This window comes from Phascolarctos cinereus, unplaced genomic scaffold, assembly GCF_003287225.1.
Source record: "Phascolarctos cinereus isolate Bilbo 61053 unplaced genomic scaffold, phaCin_HiC Scaffold_3;HRSCAF=262, whole genome shotgun sequence".
Classification (NCBI taxonomy): domain Eukaryota; kingdom Metazoa; phylum Chordata; class Mammalia; order Diprotodontia; family Phascolarctidae; genus Phascolarctos; species Phascolarctos cinereus.
The window spans coordinates 46,687,589-46,705,925 of NW_027555736.1; the positions used below are offsets into that span (position 1 = coordinate 46,687,589).

Consider the following 18,337-nt stretch of genomic DNA (forward strand, 5'->3'; position numbering starts at 1 on the left):
ATTTGTAATAAACATAAGACAAAAATTTTAGATATAAAATTTATATGATACTGATTAAAGTAACTCAATAGCAATACCTAATTACCATTTGATAAAATGGCAAAGGATTTGAGCAGATTATTGACAAAAGAGGCTCAATATATTGTAAGGGATCATTTTTAGAAAAAAGTTCAACCTCCTTATTTATCAAAGAAAAATGAAACAACTTTGAAGTTGGGGGAGGTGGAATAAGCAACAATTTGTTGTTGTAGTTGTGGAGTAAAAGGTAAATCCATGCATTGCTAGTGAAATTACAGATTGGCAGAATCTTTTTTAGAGGAAAATCTGGAAGTATGCAACATGAATCACCAAAACAATTATATTCTTTGCCCAGGATCCCATTACTGTGACTATACTCTGTATCATCACAAAGATATATCTGTTCATGTATGCATACACATTTAATTGGAATTTCTTTAACTTACAAAAGCTTCAGTTGGCCTCACTTTTGCAAGAAGCTTTTCTTAGTCTTCCTCAATTTTAGTGCTTTCCCTCTGTTGATTACCTCCAATTTGTCCTACCTATATCTTGTTTCTACATGGTTACTTGCATGTTATCTCCTCTATTAGACTATGAGCTCCTTGAGGGCCTTTCTTTGCATCCTTGCTGCTTAGCCCAGCACCTGGCACATCTTAGGTGCTTAATAAGTCTTTGTTGACTTGACTTGAACAAATTAAATTTCAATGGTTGGCAACTGGCTGAAGAAAATGTTATGTTAGTGTAAAGTAATACTACATTATATGTATCAAAAATTTAAAGAATATGAAGAAATTTAGAAAGGTTTTTGAGGTCATGCAGATTGAAGAAATCAGAACCATTCTACAACTATATGAAAAAAAATAAAGGATACAGAAATACTGAGATGAATGGCCAGAGAGCAAAAGTGGATATGGAGGGAGTCACCAATAAGCTATTATGGGCATATAGGAACATATATGTTAATGTTTATATGTAAATAGTTATAGAGTTGTATTGAGTTCAATATTACAAGCATTTATAAGTATGTCTTATGTGCCAGGCACTGAAATAGGCACTGGAAATAGGAACTGAATCTCTGATTTCATTGCTATAGGGACTTCCAAATGAGGAAACTTTCTCTATCAATAAAGGTCAGCAACTCTCTGCAGCATATAATCTTAGAGAGTAGAGCATTGAGAGGTTAAATGACTTGTCTGGGGTCATACAGCCAATATGTGTCCACAGCAGAGAGTTTGGGTTTTGCTGACTTTGTGCCCAACTCCCTGTTCACTAAGCCAGTCTGGCTCTCCAGTACCAAAGATACAAGACAAAAACAAGAACAGTCTCTCCCCTCAAAAAGCTTACATTCCAACATTCGCAAGGTTTTGTTGGTATTTAAAGTTAAGGTAAATGCATAATAAGTTATTTTTAAATGAAGAGTAAGGAAACTCAAAATTACTTTATCACTGACATAATGATTATCAATTTGCATTGCTTCTTTTGCCAATCATATTGGGGAAATCTGTATTATATTTGTTAATGATTGTCAGTTCCTTAGTAAAATTAAATATTTGCTTTAAAACACTCACAAAAGAACAACTCATGGTGAGCTGACATTGCTTACAAGTTTAGATAGATTAACTAGATTTGCAGCTCAGTGGAGTGCCACAGACATGATGCCTCAATTTCTGGAAGTTTTTGACAGATTCTGTCATGGTACCTTTGTGTATACAATGGACAGGTGCAGGCTAAGGGATTATTTAACCAGTTATAAATCTACATAATTGCACTATCAGATCTAAATGGTGATGGTTAATATATAATTAGATTAATAGATTAATAAAGATTATTGTCTACCTGAAAGTGGGGAAGTGCCTGTGAGGGAGAGGAAAAGTTGCTAGCAAAGTGAAGAGATCCCAAAGTCTAGAAACATGGACTGAATCTAATAAAATGAAATGCAATAAGGATAATTTCAAAATCCTATTGCTCATTTCAGAAAGGCAACTGCACAAGGACAGAACTGGGGGACATGACCAGACAACAATTTCTACAAAAAGAACCCAACTATTTCATTTTATTTTTTCGGTGACACAATTGGGGTTAAGTGACTTGCCCAGAGTCACACAGCTAGTAAGTGTCAAATGTCTGAGGCCAGATTGGAGCTCAGGTCCTCCTGACTCCAAGGCCAGAGCTCTATACACTGTGCCACCTAGCTGCCCCTCCAACTATTTTAATGGACTGTGAAGCTATGAGTCAACAACACACATGGTAGCTGTAAGAACTCATTCAATCTTAGGGTACATTAACAGAAGGATAGGGTCCAGACAAAGGGAATTTAAGACCCTACTATGCTGTCCCAAGGTCAGACTACATTTGGATAGCTGTTTCTAGTTAGGTACACCACATTTTAAAAAGGCTATGTCCAACTGAAGCACTTCAAATGAAGGGTCGTTTTGATAGGGAGGGGGAGACTGGGAACCATGCCATATGAAAATCCATTCGAGGAAGTGGGGATCTTTAGTCTAGAGAGAAAAATACTTAGGGGGACATGATAGCTTTCTTCAAGTATTTTTTTTTCCTTTTTGGTGAGGCAATCAGGATTATGTGACTAGCCCAGGGTCACACAGCTAGTAAGTGTCAAATGTCTGAGGCTGGATTTGCACTCAGGTCCTCCTGACTCCAAGGCCAGAGCTCTGTCCACTGCGCCACCTAGTTGCCCCTTTTCTTCAAGTTTTAGAAGAATTACCAGATGGAAAAGAAATTTAACTTGTTTTTTCTTGGCCCCAGAGGGCAGAGCTAGGACCAGTTAGCGGAAGTAACAACATAGCAGAGTTTAATTCAATAAAAGAAATCTAAAGATATCTATGGATATCTTGGACTTGGTATCCTCAGCTGCTGGCTCTGGAGGGTTTCATGTTTGTATGTCTCTGATGTTCATCGTTCTCTCCCACTGCTGTTCTCTCCCACTACGTCCTTGCATATCTGTTCTGATACTCCCATTAGACAAGGGACTCGCTGAAAGCTCTGCTACCTTCAGTGGCTCCATGGCCTTCTAAGTAAAACTCTTTCCTTCAAAGTCCTTTACAAGCTGGTTCCAGCCAACTGTATTACAGATACACACATTGTTGGGGCTAGAAGTGACTTTAAGACTCATATTGTACAACCTTTACATTTTACAGATAAGGAAACTGAGTCTTAGAGAGACTAAGTGACTTTCCTAAATTTACATAGGTGGTAAGTAGCAGAGCCAGAATGCGAACCTTGGTCTTCTGACTCTAAATTATTGTACCGCTACACCATGTTGCCTCATATGGTGCAGAATTAGGAAGGAATGTGGTGATCTGGACCTCATTTTGCAGACCAGAGAACTCAGGCCCAAAGAAGCCTGTGTTCAAGGTAACACAGGTCCACTGCAGGATGTGTACCCCAATCCTCTGACTCCAAATCCAGTTTTCTTGCCATTCCTACTTCTTTGGCAATGGTAGTTATAGTCGTAGTGGTGGTGAGAGCATACTAAAAGTTGTCCTCACTTCATCCAAATGGACTATTGGCCATCCTCTATTCTTGTGATGATCTTTTCAATCTATGGACCTTTGTTCATGCCAGCCCCCATGACTGGAATGGATTCCCTACCATTAGAATCTTTGCCTTTCTTTAAGGACAAGTCAGGAGCCACATCCTCCATGAAGCATTCTCTGATCCCCCCAACACCTCCTGCATGAGGCAGTATGGTACAGTGCAAAGAGCACTCACTCTGTCATCAGATGCCCTGGGTTCAATTCCAGCCCCTGAAGCTTACCAGCCATATGACCATAGGCAAGTCAGCCTCACAGGACCTCATCTGGAAAAGAAGAGTGTTGGACTAGCTGCCTTCTTATGTCCCCTTCAGCTCTAGATTTGTGATCCCATGGTCTTTCTCCTTAAGTTTCTCATTGCACGTTGCATGTCACTCTCCTTTGCACCTATCACATTCTGCCTCATGTTATGTTTATCTGTGTACATGTCTTATCTTTTGTTAGATTCTAAGTTCCATGAGTCACATCATCTGTCTCCTCAGCCCATAGCTTAGTGCCATGTGCACAGGCATTTAATGAATATTTAAACTGAATTGAAGATGGAGCTATTTCTTCCAACAGCCAGTCCCCTAATATTTTTCATAAATAGCAGTCACTCTTTCTCCAAATCATTGGCTTGGTCAAGGTGATGGTGGTTACAGTGATAATTGCCATGACATTCTTCCCTGTCCTTTCCCCTCCAGCACTGCCTATAGTCCTGAGGCTACTGACTATGATGTGCGTGTCTTGCTGAGGTTTCCCCAGCGAGTGAAGAACCAGGGCACAGCTGACTTTCTGCCCAACCGGCCCCGCCACACTTGGGAATGGCACAGTTGTCACCAGTAAGTAATGGTTCCCAGAAGCAACAGGAAGGGATTAGGGAATGGTAGGCAGATGGCATAAGGACAGATACCTTCAGACGTCCTGTCAGCCATTGGAGGGGTCTTTTCCTGCCTTTATTGTCCTATGTACCTGTTTGTTATTTAGATTCAGAAAAAATATCTGTAGTTCATGGATATGGGTGTGGATACTTCAACTATAATGTAGAGTAACTGCCTTTGTCATGTGATGTGAAGAGTCTTCCCCACTGTCCAAAAATATGTCTTCCAATGACTTGAAATTCCACCTTCAGAGATTCAGAGCTTTGTATAAAGTTGACTCTCAATGTTTTATACTGGCTTGGAGGCATGGAGTGAAAGTTCTGACAGGTGCTACCAAGTTAGAAGGGCTTTAAGCATGGGCCAAGACTATGGCTGTTGTCTGAGGACCATTCTAGCTAAGTACAGAAAATGCTCTCCATCAGAAGGTTGACCATCAGGTGATGAATTTTTTGGCCATAACACCCCATAAATTTTAACTGTTAAGGTAAGGAGGGGTTGTGACATGCCTAGGAGAAGGTATTTCCATACCTGTGAAATCATGGACCTTTTGAAGAAAGAAGGTATTCAAGTTCTCTGTGAAAATTTAAACTGTGAATCAAAGGAAAGGGACAAAATATGTACATACTTCAATATCAAAAGAAAGGGTATGAGCTTAGGACAGAGTGGAGCAGAACCAGATGTGGGTCCCAGCGATATTGAGGGGATTGAGAGAAGTAACTGGTCACTGGGTTTGGGTGGAGATGTATGAAAGTCCTATTGAGAAAGACTTAATTCCCAGACTCACCCCAAAGGGCAGGCAGGACATGCACCTCTGTCCCATCAGGCCATCTTCTGGTAAAGGCAGGTAAGAGGATGGGTAAGGGGGGAAGTGAAGCAGCCTAAAACGGCATGAAGGGGAAAGACCCATGGACCACAGATGCTGGGGATTCTACAGAAATACTTGGGCCTCCATTCAGCACCTTGGCCAGCACTATGGCCTCCTGAGTGAGCCACCTCTGAGCACAGCCAAGCTGAGCTCCTCTGTTCTTTGCAGGCATTACCATAGCATGGATGAATTTAGCCACTATGACCTGCTGGATGCTACCACAGGCAGAAAAGTGGCCGAAGGTCACAAAGCCAGCTTCTGCCTAGAAGACACCACATGCGATTTTGGCAACCTCAAACGCTATGCCTGCACTTCTCACACACAGGTCAGTGAGGGGAAGAGTGGGAAGGCAATAGAAGTGTGAAGAGAGCCCTACCCAATAGGAAAAGCTAATGGAAGGTCTATAGGTCCTTTCTGGGTGAGACATTGTGTTTAGTGGATAGACTATGAGCCTGGGCCTATCTCTGACATGCACTAGCTAGCTGGGTGACCATAGGCAAGTCTACACAACACAGTAACAACCAGAAATCAAGAACACTCATTGCATCAGTGTCTTTATTGAGAATCCACTGTATACTCAACAATATAGGATTGGCTGATGGATTGACTAAGGTAGGACTATAAGGGGTGAAGAGGAGGACAGAGAAGGGTTGATCTGGGAATCTTCCAAATGCTTTAGGAATTTAATGAGGTCCTTGAGACTAGTAAGATTGATGTGGGCAGAGATAAAAATCCTAAACAATTCATTGGATTAACTAATGAGTGTTCAGAAAATCCTGTTCTTTTCACTGTTACTGTCCTTTTGTCCAGGGAGATAATGTTGAGCATGAAGACCTGACTTTTTTTTTGTTGATTTTTCAGATTCCTGCAGGGTTCTCTTAGAGTTCTACCTCTGCCCACCCCTTTGTTGTCAGCCCCCTCATCACACCCCTCTCCCAGCCCTGCTCTGAGAGGTGACTTGAAATCTGAGAGGCCATTGAAAGAAGACTCATAAATCCTGAGTTCTGGTCCCAGTTCTGTGACTAACTTGGGCAAATGACTCAATCACTCTAGACCTTGGTTTCTTTCTCTTTAAAATGAAGAAAGTCAGGCTAGATTATCTCTAAATCCCTCCCAGATCTGCTATGTTCCATGGTACTCCAATTCTGTATTTCAAGGAGTAGACCCACAGTATCAAGAAGCAAGGCTTGAAATAAAAGATGACTCAATCTCCCACCAACCACTAAGCCTGAACAGCAGTTTGGGGTGGGGGGGGGGGCAATAGCAAAAGGGTTTGGGGAAAGAGCACAATGTGGGAGGTGAGTAGCCTAAAGGAAGGGCTGAGTTGTGAATTCTGTTCTCCATCCTCTCCTTCCTTCTCAGGGCCTGAGTCCAGGGTGCTATGATACATACAATGCTGACATTGACTGCCAGTGGATTGACATCACTGATGTGCAGCCTGGCAACTACATCCTCAAGGTAGGTTTCCATGGCAACCATGGGGAGGCACCAACCATAGGGAATGAAAACAAGGAACATTTTCCTCAGATACATGGGTCTTGCCTCTGTGTCTACACACATCTGGGTGTAAAATAAAAGAAGCAGTCTTTTATTCAAGTTTTTTTCATATCTCATCTACAAATGCTTAGGATTAAGCAGCTAAAGCATTGTGTTGGAGTGGAGGGCGTGTTGGGAAGACAGAATTTAAGGATTTTAGCATCATGAATGCAGGTTCCCCAAAAGATCACAATAAAGCCTTTGGCAAGGACATCCCAGTGGGCAGTGTTATTGACCTTAAAAATACAGTAGGGCATCTGGAGGCCAGAAAGAATGAAAGAGGTGACCTGAACTATGCCGCTTCCTCAGGTAAGGTGGTTTTGAACCATCCCTGAGGCATCTCTGCTTTCCTCAGAGAGGAGATACAATATACGCTGTTGTAAGCAGCACATCCCAGAGTCCCCAGACTTTGGGTCAAAGCACGCTCCTCAACTAACTGAAGCCCTCATTTCTAAGTGGGAGCAGAAAAGGTGTTTCCTATTATTCTGAATATATGCCTAGAGAATAGGACCTTATGCTATACAGCTCAGAGCCCAAACTGAGTGTTCTGCGGAAGGGAAGGAAGTCAGCTCCTCTATTCAGGTCCATTAAAATCCTATTCATGGAATTTGGAATCATTATTCTATGGAACTTTGTCACTGTTCATAAATATAGGGTTTATTGAGCTAATGAGCCATGCAAATGAAATTGCAAGGTTATATGTTTAAATAGATGAGTGTATCATGATAACAGGAGAGGTAGCATATATTACAGGAAGCATATATTATAGGCCTCAGAATCGATAGTCAGTACTGACCCATCACTCACTAACTTTGTGTCCTTGGATAAGTTGCTTTACCCCTATGAGTTTCTTTTCCTTATCTATAAAATGGGCATAATACTCATCTTACTCACCAGACTGGTGTAAAGATCAGATGAAGTAATGGAGGTAATGCTCTTTGTAAATTCAAGTCATTGAAATATGCCTTGTTACTGTAACAAACCATTCTTCTTAATGATAACTAAGGTGTATATAGTACTTTAAGGCTGGGAAAGCCCCTTACCTACATTGTCTTCAGCATCACAACAACAGCACCATTTGAAAGTGGAGGAATCTGAAGCTCACAAGGATGAAGTGACCTGCCCATGGTCCCCCAGCCAGTAAATGTTGGAGGCACGATATAAACTCAGCTTCTTCTCTGACTCCAAATCCCGCACACTTTCCATCATCCCACACTGCTCTGTTTGCATACAAACCACTAATGTACTAATGACAACCTACCCTTAGCTATTCATTAAAGCAGGCTCAGGGGAATCTCTGCTTGGCAACATTTTGGGGTTTTTTGTTTTTGTTTTTTTCCCACTTAATAGTATTTTATTTTTTTCCAATTACATACAAAGATAGCTTTCAACATTCACTTTTACAAGATTTTGAGTTTCAATTTTTTTTCTCCCTCCCAACCCTCCCCAAGACAGCATACAATCTGATATAAGCTACACATTTACGATCATATTAAACATATTTCCACATTAGTCAACAACATTTTGTTAATGGCTAGAGGTGTACTTTTTAAAAAAAAAAATCATTCAACCAACACATTTTGTCAGTCATTCAACAAGCATTTATTAAGTGCCTACTATGTTCCAGGCACTGGGCTAAGCACAGAAATACAAAGAAAGGCAAAAGACAGACCCTGCTCTGAAAGTCTAATGAGAGAGAAAACATATAAATAAAAGATCTATACAAGATGAACTGAACATAATCAGCAGAGGGAAGGCACTAACATTAAGGGAGATTTAAAAAAACATTTACTATGTGCTGTATACTGTGGGGATGCAAGGATAAGTAAACTATGATTTTTGCCCTTAAAAGCTTGTAATCTAGCACTTAGGAGTTCTAGAATCACATTTACTTTTAAATATCTCACAAATAAGTCTTGCAATTCAGATCTCTCTCTCAGATACTCACATGCACACAGAGAGAGAGAGAGAATAAAAAACAACAGTGTCCCCAAAATTAAAGCTTGATAGTATAGCAATATCTCTGTCACAGATGAATAGTGGCAGTGCTTGGAACCCATTATCTACAAATGAATTATGTTTATTTTACATTCCTGTTTGGGTAGCAGCATGTTCTATTTGTCAGAAATTGTCTCTTTTAGAATCATAGACATAGAAGGGGACTAAATGGGTTATTAGTCAACCCCCATTGTCTTCGGGAAGGCCTCAGATTTTTCTAGGAAAGGGAGGGGAAAGAGTAATTTTGTCACCTGTCCTTTGTACTCTTTCTTTCAACATTACCTATCTGAGGAGCCAAGTGAAATCATTACTTCTGACCAAGTGCTCATCTCCTTCCATCCCCCTCTGCCTCATAGGTGCAGGTGAACCCAAAGTACATCGTGCTGGAGTCTGACTTCACCAACAACGTCGTTAGATGCAACATCCACTACACTGGACGCTATGTCGCCACCACGAACTGCAAAATTGCCCAGTAAGAGGTCCCACAAGTCCTCACAGGCAACCCCTTCCATGCCTTCCCTCATCCTGCCCTCATCTATACTTTGGGCAGAGAAAGGTTGGGGGAGCTTGAAGATGGTAGACCAGTGAGCCAAATGGAGAAGGAGGGGAAAGTATGGAGGTGGGGAAGTAGCAGAGAGAGAATAGGTTGGGTTTTTTTTTTTCTGATTTGAGGGCTTTGAAAATAATTAAACCAAATGTGCTGCCAGACTTATCTGACCAGCTCTACAGAAATGGGTCATGAGGATGATTAAGCCGAAATGTGTTCAACTGATAGAACTACAGCTGTAGAAATTCACTTGAGACCCCAATCCTGACTTTCCCTAAGGAGTGTCCAGTTAGTAAGGGAAGTTAGAATAAATTGAATACATACTTCAGTGTGATTGTGGAAACCACTTATCTTGAGCACACATATGGCATCCTCTGGCTGCTTTAGATAACACTGTGGTCCTTTATGTCTGAAGATATTATTCCCAGTTCACCACTAATAGGATGAGGGCCCTGAGCTCTGTCTCTTGCAGTGAGGATGGACTTTACTGAGCCATCCACAATCACATCCCTGGTTCCCCTAATGACTACCTATATACGTTTTGGAGACAATTAAACAATTGGGTCATCAGTATATAGTCAGGTTGGAGGTCAGTGTGTAGCTGGGGTTAGAGAATTGGAAGTTGGTCTGTGGGCATAATTAGGGAGCTAGTCTGTGAGTGAGGTTAGAGGTCAGCCTGTGACCAGTATTAGAGATCCATCTGTGGCCAGTCAATCTGTGACCAACCCTAAAGAGCTGGTCGGTTACCAAAGTTAGGAACTATTCTGTGACTAGAGTTAGGGAGCATTCTGGGGCATGTTAGGGGGTTTGTGGTCAAAATTAGGTTTAAAGAGCAGTCTGTAAGCAGGGTCAGTGATGTACCAGGGGGAGGGATTTAGACTGCATCTAAGGAGTCCTGAGACCAAACACTGATAACTGACCCACCAAGCGTTCAAAATCACAATTATCTTGGCTTTATTTGCACTGTACCTTAACCACCAAGGTAACTGGTCATAGACCAACCCAGTACATATAACAGAAACTCCACCCCCTTGCACTAATATTCTGATAAAGTCCTCCAACAGTTGGCATTAAATTGCAGTTCATCCAAGTCAGCTTGAAGTGAATTAAACATACCCTTCCTCATTTAAATACAGTTTATCTAGATTGGGGGTAGGGAAGTGGGAAGTTCTCCAGTTTCCTCATCATAGTCTCACTTCGCCTGGGCAGAGCCAAGCAAGCAAGTTAGGGGCAGTCTGGGAAAGGGCATCAGCAGCAACTGAGAGATCGGTTATGGAGGCCCGCATTGATCTTCCTTCATCTGCTGAAAGAGCAAAAAAGCAACACGTCCTTCCCACAGAAGAGGCACCTGCACTCTAGAAAGTCCAGTCAAGAAAAGAGTGGGAGAATTAGGGGGACAGAGGAGCCCATCCTGTTCTCCTTGGGGCCTCTGGGACAGGTTTCCTCCTTGTAGACTCCATCACTTTGTGGAAATCCACATCATTCTCTCTTCCAAACATTTTACATAAGTGTTTGGAAAGGGCTGCATAGTTCAATGAAACAAGTCTATTAATATTTCTCTGGGACTCCAACCACACTCTAGAGGAGCCAGGACAAACAGGAATCTAGGAATGAAGTTTTCCCAGAAAGGCCATGAGACATCTCTTGGTTTTGACAACATTTTTTGAAAAAGAAAAGAGAGACACTCTTTAAAAATGGACTTTAAAGAAAGAAGGCAGAAAAAAAGAATTTCCAGACAGTTATGGTCAGGGAAGGAAAAATGATCCAGGGTGGAGATGAATGTTGTTTAGGTGGTTTTGTGGGGTTCTTTCAATGAAACCTCTAATGGATAGAGAGCTTGTTCCAAGAACCTCTCTGATCTCGTCCAGAGATAGTTTCAACCTGGGCCAGGGAACTGGTCTGAGTTGGTCTGGAGTTATTCTCTGAGCTGGTGCTGAGGTGTTCTCTGAGCTTAAAGAAAAGGAGGCAGAGCAAATATCATGATGACCATTTGACAAGTGGGGTGGTGTCCCCATCACCACAACCTCCAGTTCCCTCTGCCTCCCCAGTCCTCTGTGTCACCAAGAGAGGCTCAGGCTTACTTTGGAAGGAGGAAGAGTGAGGAATGTGACTTAGTACATCCCCTAGGATCAACATGTCAATCCAACAAAGAGACTAAGTTATTTGCCCAAAGACACGCATTGAGTTAGTGGTTAATCTAGGACTAGGACCTGGCTCTTCAGACCCCCTATTCCAGTTTTCTGCCCATGATGCCATAAAGTCTACCATGAGAAAAGAATTGTTCTAGACATTTCCCTTCAATTATTTGATATTTTGAAAGACCTTTGTTGGTACAATTTAAAAGAAAGAGTAACACAACCTTCTCCATGCTTTAGTACAGCAGGGGTAGCCACTGCCCCCCACCGGAGTGGCCTTCATGAGTTGTCTCAGCACTGCCCCTCCCTCAAAAAAAGCCCATCACCCTTGGTGGCTAACATTGTTATCATGAATACACTTGCTTTTGGTCATTGGATGATAGACTCACAGTCCATCACCATGGAGTCATACATAGGGCACTGGACTTCGGTTCAAACTCTACCTCGGACATTCACTAGCTGGGTGACCTTGAATATAACCTCTCTGAGGTTCCTGTTTCGTCATCAGCAAAATTAACAGACTCATTGAGTCCCTTTCAGTGCCAAATCTGATCTAATCAGTAATTATAAGAATTTGTCCTATGCTGGCATAACCTTAAAAAAACCAGGGACAGATCTGTGCCAAAGTGTGGCAGGAGGACCTTAATGAAAACAGGAGCTTCCCTCTTTAACTAAATCTTTCCTTGGTCTGTAAACTCCAAATATTAGACAGTTAGGTGATACAGTACAGGATCTAGAGTCAGAAAAACCTGGGTTCAAATCCTGCCTCAGATATTTACTAGCTATGTGACCCTGGACAAGGCACTCAGTGTCTGCCTGCCTCAGTTTTCTCCTCTGTAAAAATGGGAATAATAATAACACCTACCTACATGGTTGTAAGAATAAAAGGCGATAATCTTTGTAAAGTGCTTTTAAAAACTTAAAGCTCTATATAATGTTAACTATTATAATTATTATTATTATAACCCAAGGCCAGACTGATGTGAAGAGTGGGGTGGACAAGGGAGACATCTTGAAGGAAGTGGGATTTGAGCTACAGACTGGGAGAGGAAGAAGAGAGAGACTTCTGGGCAAAAGAATTCTGTGAACAACCATTTGGGAAGGAAGGAAGCATGGTCAAGATGGTGGAGGGAGAAAATATATACATAGAGAGGATAAGCTGAGGACTTCCTGGAGAGGGCCTTGAATGCCAGACTAAGAAGTTTATGTTATCCATGGTGGGAAGCTACTGGAACCTTTCTTAAAAGCCTAAATTCCAAGGTAGAATTAGGTATAATGTCTGGTGAATGCATCCAGACATTCCTGGCCCTGGAGTTAGGAAGTGGGATGGAGAGGGGAGCCGGACAGTCCCTCACCCTTTAGGGAGGGCCGAATTGCAGCTGGAGAGCAGGGGAAGCCAAACAAAATGAGGGGAAGTGGTGGAAATCTATCCCAAGACTGCTGATTGATATATTTGCCTTTCTTCTCTTAGATCTTGACCTGCTCAGGATTCACTGATATCACCCCACCCAAGCCGCCCTTCTTCAAACATGGTCTGGCTCTTTCTGGGCCTCGTGAGCCCAGCCAAAACCCCCATAGGCTCTGTGGACCCTGGCCAGGAAGGAAGGGGAGCCTGGCGTCATGGAACAAACTGGATGACAAGAGACTCTAGGTCTTATTTTTATCCTTAACTCCCCCCCAAACTCTGTTGTGTTGGTTGTTGGGGTTTTAATTTTTTTTATTATTATTATTATTTTGGCCACAATGCTGAGTGAAGATGGCTGATGATTTAAATTGAATAAAACAAGATTTTCTACTCTGTTGATCTCTATGTAATCTGGCTAGGACAGGAGTCTAGGCAAGTTGCCAGCAGGCTAGACTACTATAACAAGTTTCTGGGGCTTAAACCACTGTTACTCACAGGATTTAGAGCCAAAAGGAGACCCTTCATTACAAATAAGGAAACTGAGTCCAAAAGAAAATAAGTGATTTGCCTAAGGTCACATAGGTGGAGCAAGGATTTGCACTCAGCTCCTCCAGTCTCTAAATTAGGGTTCCTACCATCTCTATATTCTCTTTTTTGTCAAACAGAAAGACTCAAAAAGTAGAGGGCCACCCCCACCCCATCAGGATCACAGAGCAAATAACTAGTAATCTTCTAGGACGATCTTAGCACGGATGCTCAACACTGACATTGTCTAGGTATCCATACCAAGGAGCTAGGATCCCTTCACATCGAGAGGTTCAGATTCTTCTTGAAACATCATCCCTCACTCTGGGAACAAAAATCTTGGCTCCACTGCTTACTAGCTGTGTGACTCTGGATAAGCTGCTTAAATTCTGTGAGCCTTAGCTTTCCCATCTGTAAAACGAGGAGGCCGGGTTGTAGTGAGGAAAACATTTTGTGAACCTTAAAACAGAAAATTAAACTATTATTAATATCTAAAGGAGCCACTTATCTGTGATAAAAGAATCATAGATTTGGTCCAACTTCCTGGTTTTATAGGCGAGGAAACTGAGACATTCATCTACCTCAGAGGCTTTGTACAGAGTGCAGCTAGAAACTGAAGAGGTAGCTAGGAATAGGGAGAGAGAATAAGTCACACAGCAAATAGTAGAGTCAGGACTGAAATTTAGGGCTCTGACTTCAAATCAAGTACTCGTTCTACTATACAATGATGAGAATAAGTTCTCACAAGGTCAATCTATGTGCTTGGAAAGGAACATTAATAATTACAGTTTAGTGCCAAACCCAAAATATGCCACTACCTCAATCCAAGTCTGTGCTCCAAGCAAAGGGATGTTGGTTAGGGATGTAAACCAGGAGGCAAAATTTGTATTAGAGAATGAATTCAATTCAAAAAAATTTGTTTCACCACTAGGGGCACTGTTGACCAGCTGCCTGAACCTGTTCAGAAATAAGGACCAGGTGCCCTCAAAGCAACCCTCACCCCCAGGAATTGTGTGCTGTGGGATAACCTTGGTCTTTCTGTCTCTCAAAAGAGCTGGTTACCTCTCTCCTCCTTTTACACTCCTTTGTGGTTGTTAATACTCCCATCATTAGGCTACGAGTGAACGTCGCCTATCAGACTCCTAAGCTTTGGGTGTCCCCACCCATTAGGAAAACTCTGCCCTTTGTCCAATACTTGCTGCATTTCAATGGAAATTTTCCACAAAAGCACAGTATAGTGAGAAGAGTTCTTTAATCATACTAGCAGAAAGGAATTAAATTAGTGTATCAAGTACTCACCATGGACTCAGCCCCTAAGCCCCTCTAGACCAGGCAGCCTTTTTGTCTGCAGCAGAGCCAGAACTTGGGAATTTAAAGAAATACAGTTGAGGAGCTGAGAGTCGAACCACTTCCACATTTCACCTCTATGGAGAAGAATAGACTAAGCCTTGTGGGCAGACTAGGTGCTGGCACTTCTGGCTAGATCTAGAATGATTCTCCCTCATTCATCACTGCTGGCTCCTCACTTTGCTCACTGCTCCAGCCCCTGATCACTTGGCTCTCATGATGCCTTCCCCTCCTTACTCAGCTCCATGTACATTTCTCATGTATCCACTTAGATTAGCTTATTCCCTCATGTCTTTCACTATTCAAGTCCCACCTCAGGAGAGTGTCTGAAAGGCAATAAGTTGACTGGCCATATACCAACTGTCATTTTTATCTCTCCATCCTTTTTCTTTCTCCAAAGTCCAATCCATCTTTCCTAGTACTTCTATTCGCTAGGGTACTGATTCTCCCATGTGAGAAGGATAGGACACATAAGCACCTTGTGTCTCAGCCCCCAAGTTGACTACGGTATTCTAGTTGAGGTAAAAGATATGATGGTACATCAGGTTTAGCTGATGATGAATATGAAAGGGCTTGAAAGGTTTGAAGCAAAGTGCAGACCTGACATACTAATGAAGGTCCCTGAATCTCGGTCCAGGGCCCATAGGCTGGCTGACTGGATACCATGTGGGTCTAGTGTTGCTTATCACCAGGTTTGAGCTTAGGTGCTGAACTTTCTAGCCACATCAATTCTTAAAGACCATCCCCCAAGTTAAAAATGAATTTTGCTTGACATCAGTGTCAGAAGTATGCACATGGATCAAATAATACAACTGTAGGGGACTGAAGTGTCTAAAGAAGGTTACCATAATCCTGTAAGGGCTCAGGAATCAATGGCAATGAAAATTCTTTTTTTTTTTTTAGTGTTTTTTTTTTTAGGCAATTGGGGTTAAGTGACTCGCCCAGGGTCACACAGCTAGTAAGTGTCAAGTGTTTGGTCTGAGGTCAGATTTGAACTCAGGTCCTCCTGACTTAAGGGCCGGTGCTCTATCCACTGTGCCACTTAGCTGCCCCGCAATGAAAATTTCTAAGCAAGGGCAAGATACCATCCATGACATCCCCAATAGGGGCCCACCATATTTAATGCCTTTGTTAGCTACTTCATACATCCCCGACCAGTGAAAGTTCTCTGATAAGAAGCTGATCATGTTGTCTGGAGCCAGGACCCAGGGAGCAGCTCCTGCTGAGAGTGGAGTTAATCCTCCTTCCAAAGAATCCCAGTCTTAAGCAGCAGAGCCTGAGAAACACAGGTCATGGCACGCAAAGCTAGAGGGGGCTGGGTGACAGTATGATTGGAATGTGGTCCCCAAGCCAACCTGTTAGTTAGCACATTCCACCTGGACTTAACTCTTTCAGGGGACACAGGATAGCAGGAGCAGCTGCGCCCCAGCCCTCCCTGGACAGAACAGACTCTGTGGAGAGGGCCTGGTACAAGGGATTGGAATTTATCACACTTGCATCCACTTTCAAGACTTTCTACAGTAAAAGAGACTGAAGAGGTGTCTGGGAGCAGGAGGACTCCTCATTCTCAGCTTTCCAAACCCACCTCATAGCCATTTCATGCACCAATCTACATGCCCATGAGGGCCTCTGAACCACCAAGAAGAGAAGTAAGAGAGGGAGAGGGGAGGAAACAGAGGGTGAAGGAAGAGCCAGAATACCTTAGAAAGTATAATGTTAGGGCTAGAATACACTGTAGAGCGCAGAATTATAGAATTTTGAGTCTGAAGAAACTTTAGAGATCATTTGATCCAATACCCTCATTCATTTTTTCAAATAAGTTTTATTGATGCCTTTTTTTTACACAGCAATCATCCCTAGATAATATATGACTACCACCCAAATGAGCCCTTCCTTGTAACAAATAAAAACAATTAAGTAAAATCAACAGGCACTGTAACTGCCTTTAGGTATGCACCATTCTACACCCATATTCCTCTACCTCTCGATTGGAAGGAAGCCTCTCATTTTACAGAGAAAGAAGCAGAGCCCCAGAAAGGAAAGAAAACTGTCCAAGGCTTCACAAAGAGCCAGATTAATCTCCTGCTTCTGAGTCTAAGACTTTTTTCATTTTATCATGTTGCATCCAAATTGAGGGGAACAAGGAGAAGGTGACTTTTCAACCGGGAGATATGAAACAAGCCATACAAGGGGAGACATACAGGTGTGTCCTCAAGGGTTTGAGCTGCTGGGGGTGCAGAGGTAGGTTTCCATCAGTCTGGGTGGGGTTGGGAGGGAGAGAAAGTTTGGAAAGTTTTTTCTTACCTTGTGGATTCAGGGACACATTAATCAGGTATTCTCTTATTAAGGACACAGTTGGGACATTCAGGTCCCTAAAAGGAAAGGGGACATTCTTAGCAACTGAATAACAATAATGGACACTTAATGTTTCATTTCAAAGTTTGAAAAGCCCTTTCTTTTTTTAACTAGCCCCACAACAACCGTATTAGAGGTACCATAGGTATCATAATCTCCACCGTACAGAAAGAAAGTCAGACCCAGGGAACCTATGAAATGCCTTGTCCAGAGTTACAGAGCTAGAAGGTATCATGGAGGGGGCCTGAGCCCAGGTTTTCCTGCCTCCAAGTCCAGGACTGTCTCCTCCATGCCACAAAATATACACAAAGTGCTTCGTGAACCCTGTACATGATGGCTGATGATGGTGATTAGCAGGGTAACAAGCCACCAAGAGGAGGGAGCAAGTCTTTGTTATGAACCTGCTATATGCCAGATGCTGCTCAAAGTACTTCACAAATATGATTTCATTTAATCCCTCCCACCCACCCGGGAGATACGTGTTGTTTTTATCCCCATTTGTTGTAGAGGAAACAGAAGTAGAAAGAAGTTAAGTGACTTGCCCAGGGTCACACAGCTGATGTTAGAGGTCATGTTTGAACTCAAGTCTTTCTGACTCCAGGCCCAACATTTTATCCAGTAGGCCACTGAATTTATCATCATTGTTGTCATTGTCATCATCATCATCATCATCATCATTTCTATTATTATTATTATAAATCTAAGGCAGGCAAATGAGGTGATTTAAGGGTTCAGGGGAAATGCTACCTTGCCCAAAAGTATTATGTACACTCCTTTAGCCTTGCATAGTACTTGACCTTCTGACAAACTCAATGAAATGTTTCTCCTTTGGGGTCACCAATACTTCTCTAGGCACTTATACAACATCACAATTCCCCTTGGGAGGAGAAATTCACTCTGTCCTCCTTCTTCTCTGTTTTTTTGGGGGGCTAGGCAATGGGGTTAAGTAACTTGCCCAGGGTCACACAGCTAGTAAGTGTCAAGTGTCTGAGGTCGAATTTGAACTCGGGTTCTCCTGCCTCTAGGGTCAGTGCACTATCCACTGTACCACCTAGCTGCCCCTCCTTCTTCTCTGGAAAGTAACTTGTCAAATAAAAGCTCTCCAGAGTAAGAAGTGGACACGAGGTCTGGGATGGGGGGAGAAGGTGAGGATGGAATAAACATCCCCTTGCAAGTCCAAGAATGGCTCTCT

At 42.4% G+C, this 18,337-nt stretch overlaps 1 protein-coding gene across 1 annotated transcript in view; it reads left to right on the forward strand.

Moving 5' to 3' along the window:
- Positions 1-13,311, forward strand: part of LOXL1 (lysyl oxidase like 1) — a 47,254-nt gene extending 33,943 nt beyond the window's left edge. The window contains exons 3-7 of the mRNA XM_020994612.2: positions 4,256-4,393; positions 5,466-5,622; positions 6,660-6,755; positions 9,188-9,303; positions 12,985-13,311. Coding sequence (XP_020850271.1) covers positions 4,256-4,393; positions 5,466-5,622; positions 6,660-6,755; positions 9,188-9,303; positions 12,985-12,991 — 514 coding nt within the window. The 3' untranslated portion in view covers positions 12,992-13,311. The remainder of the gene's footprint in view (positions 1-4,255; positions 4,394-5,465; positions 5,623-6,659; positions 6,756-9,187; positions 9,304-12,984) is intronic.
- Positions 13,312-18,337: the final 5,026 nt, after the last annotated feature.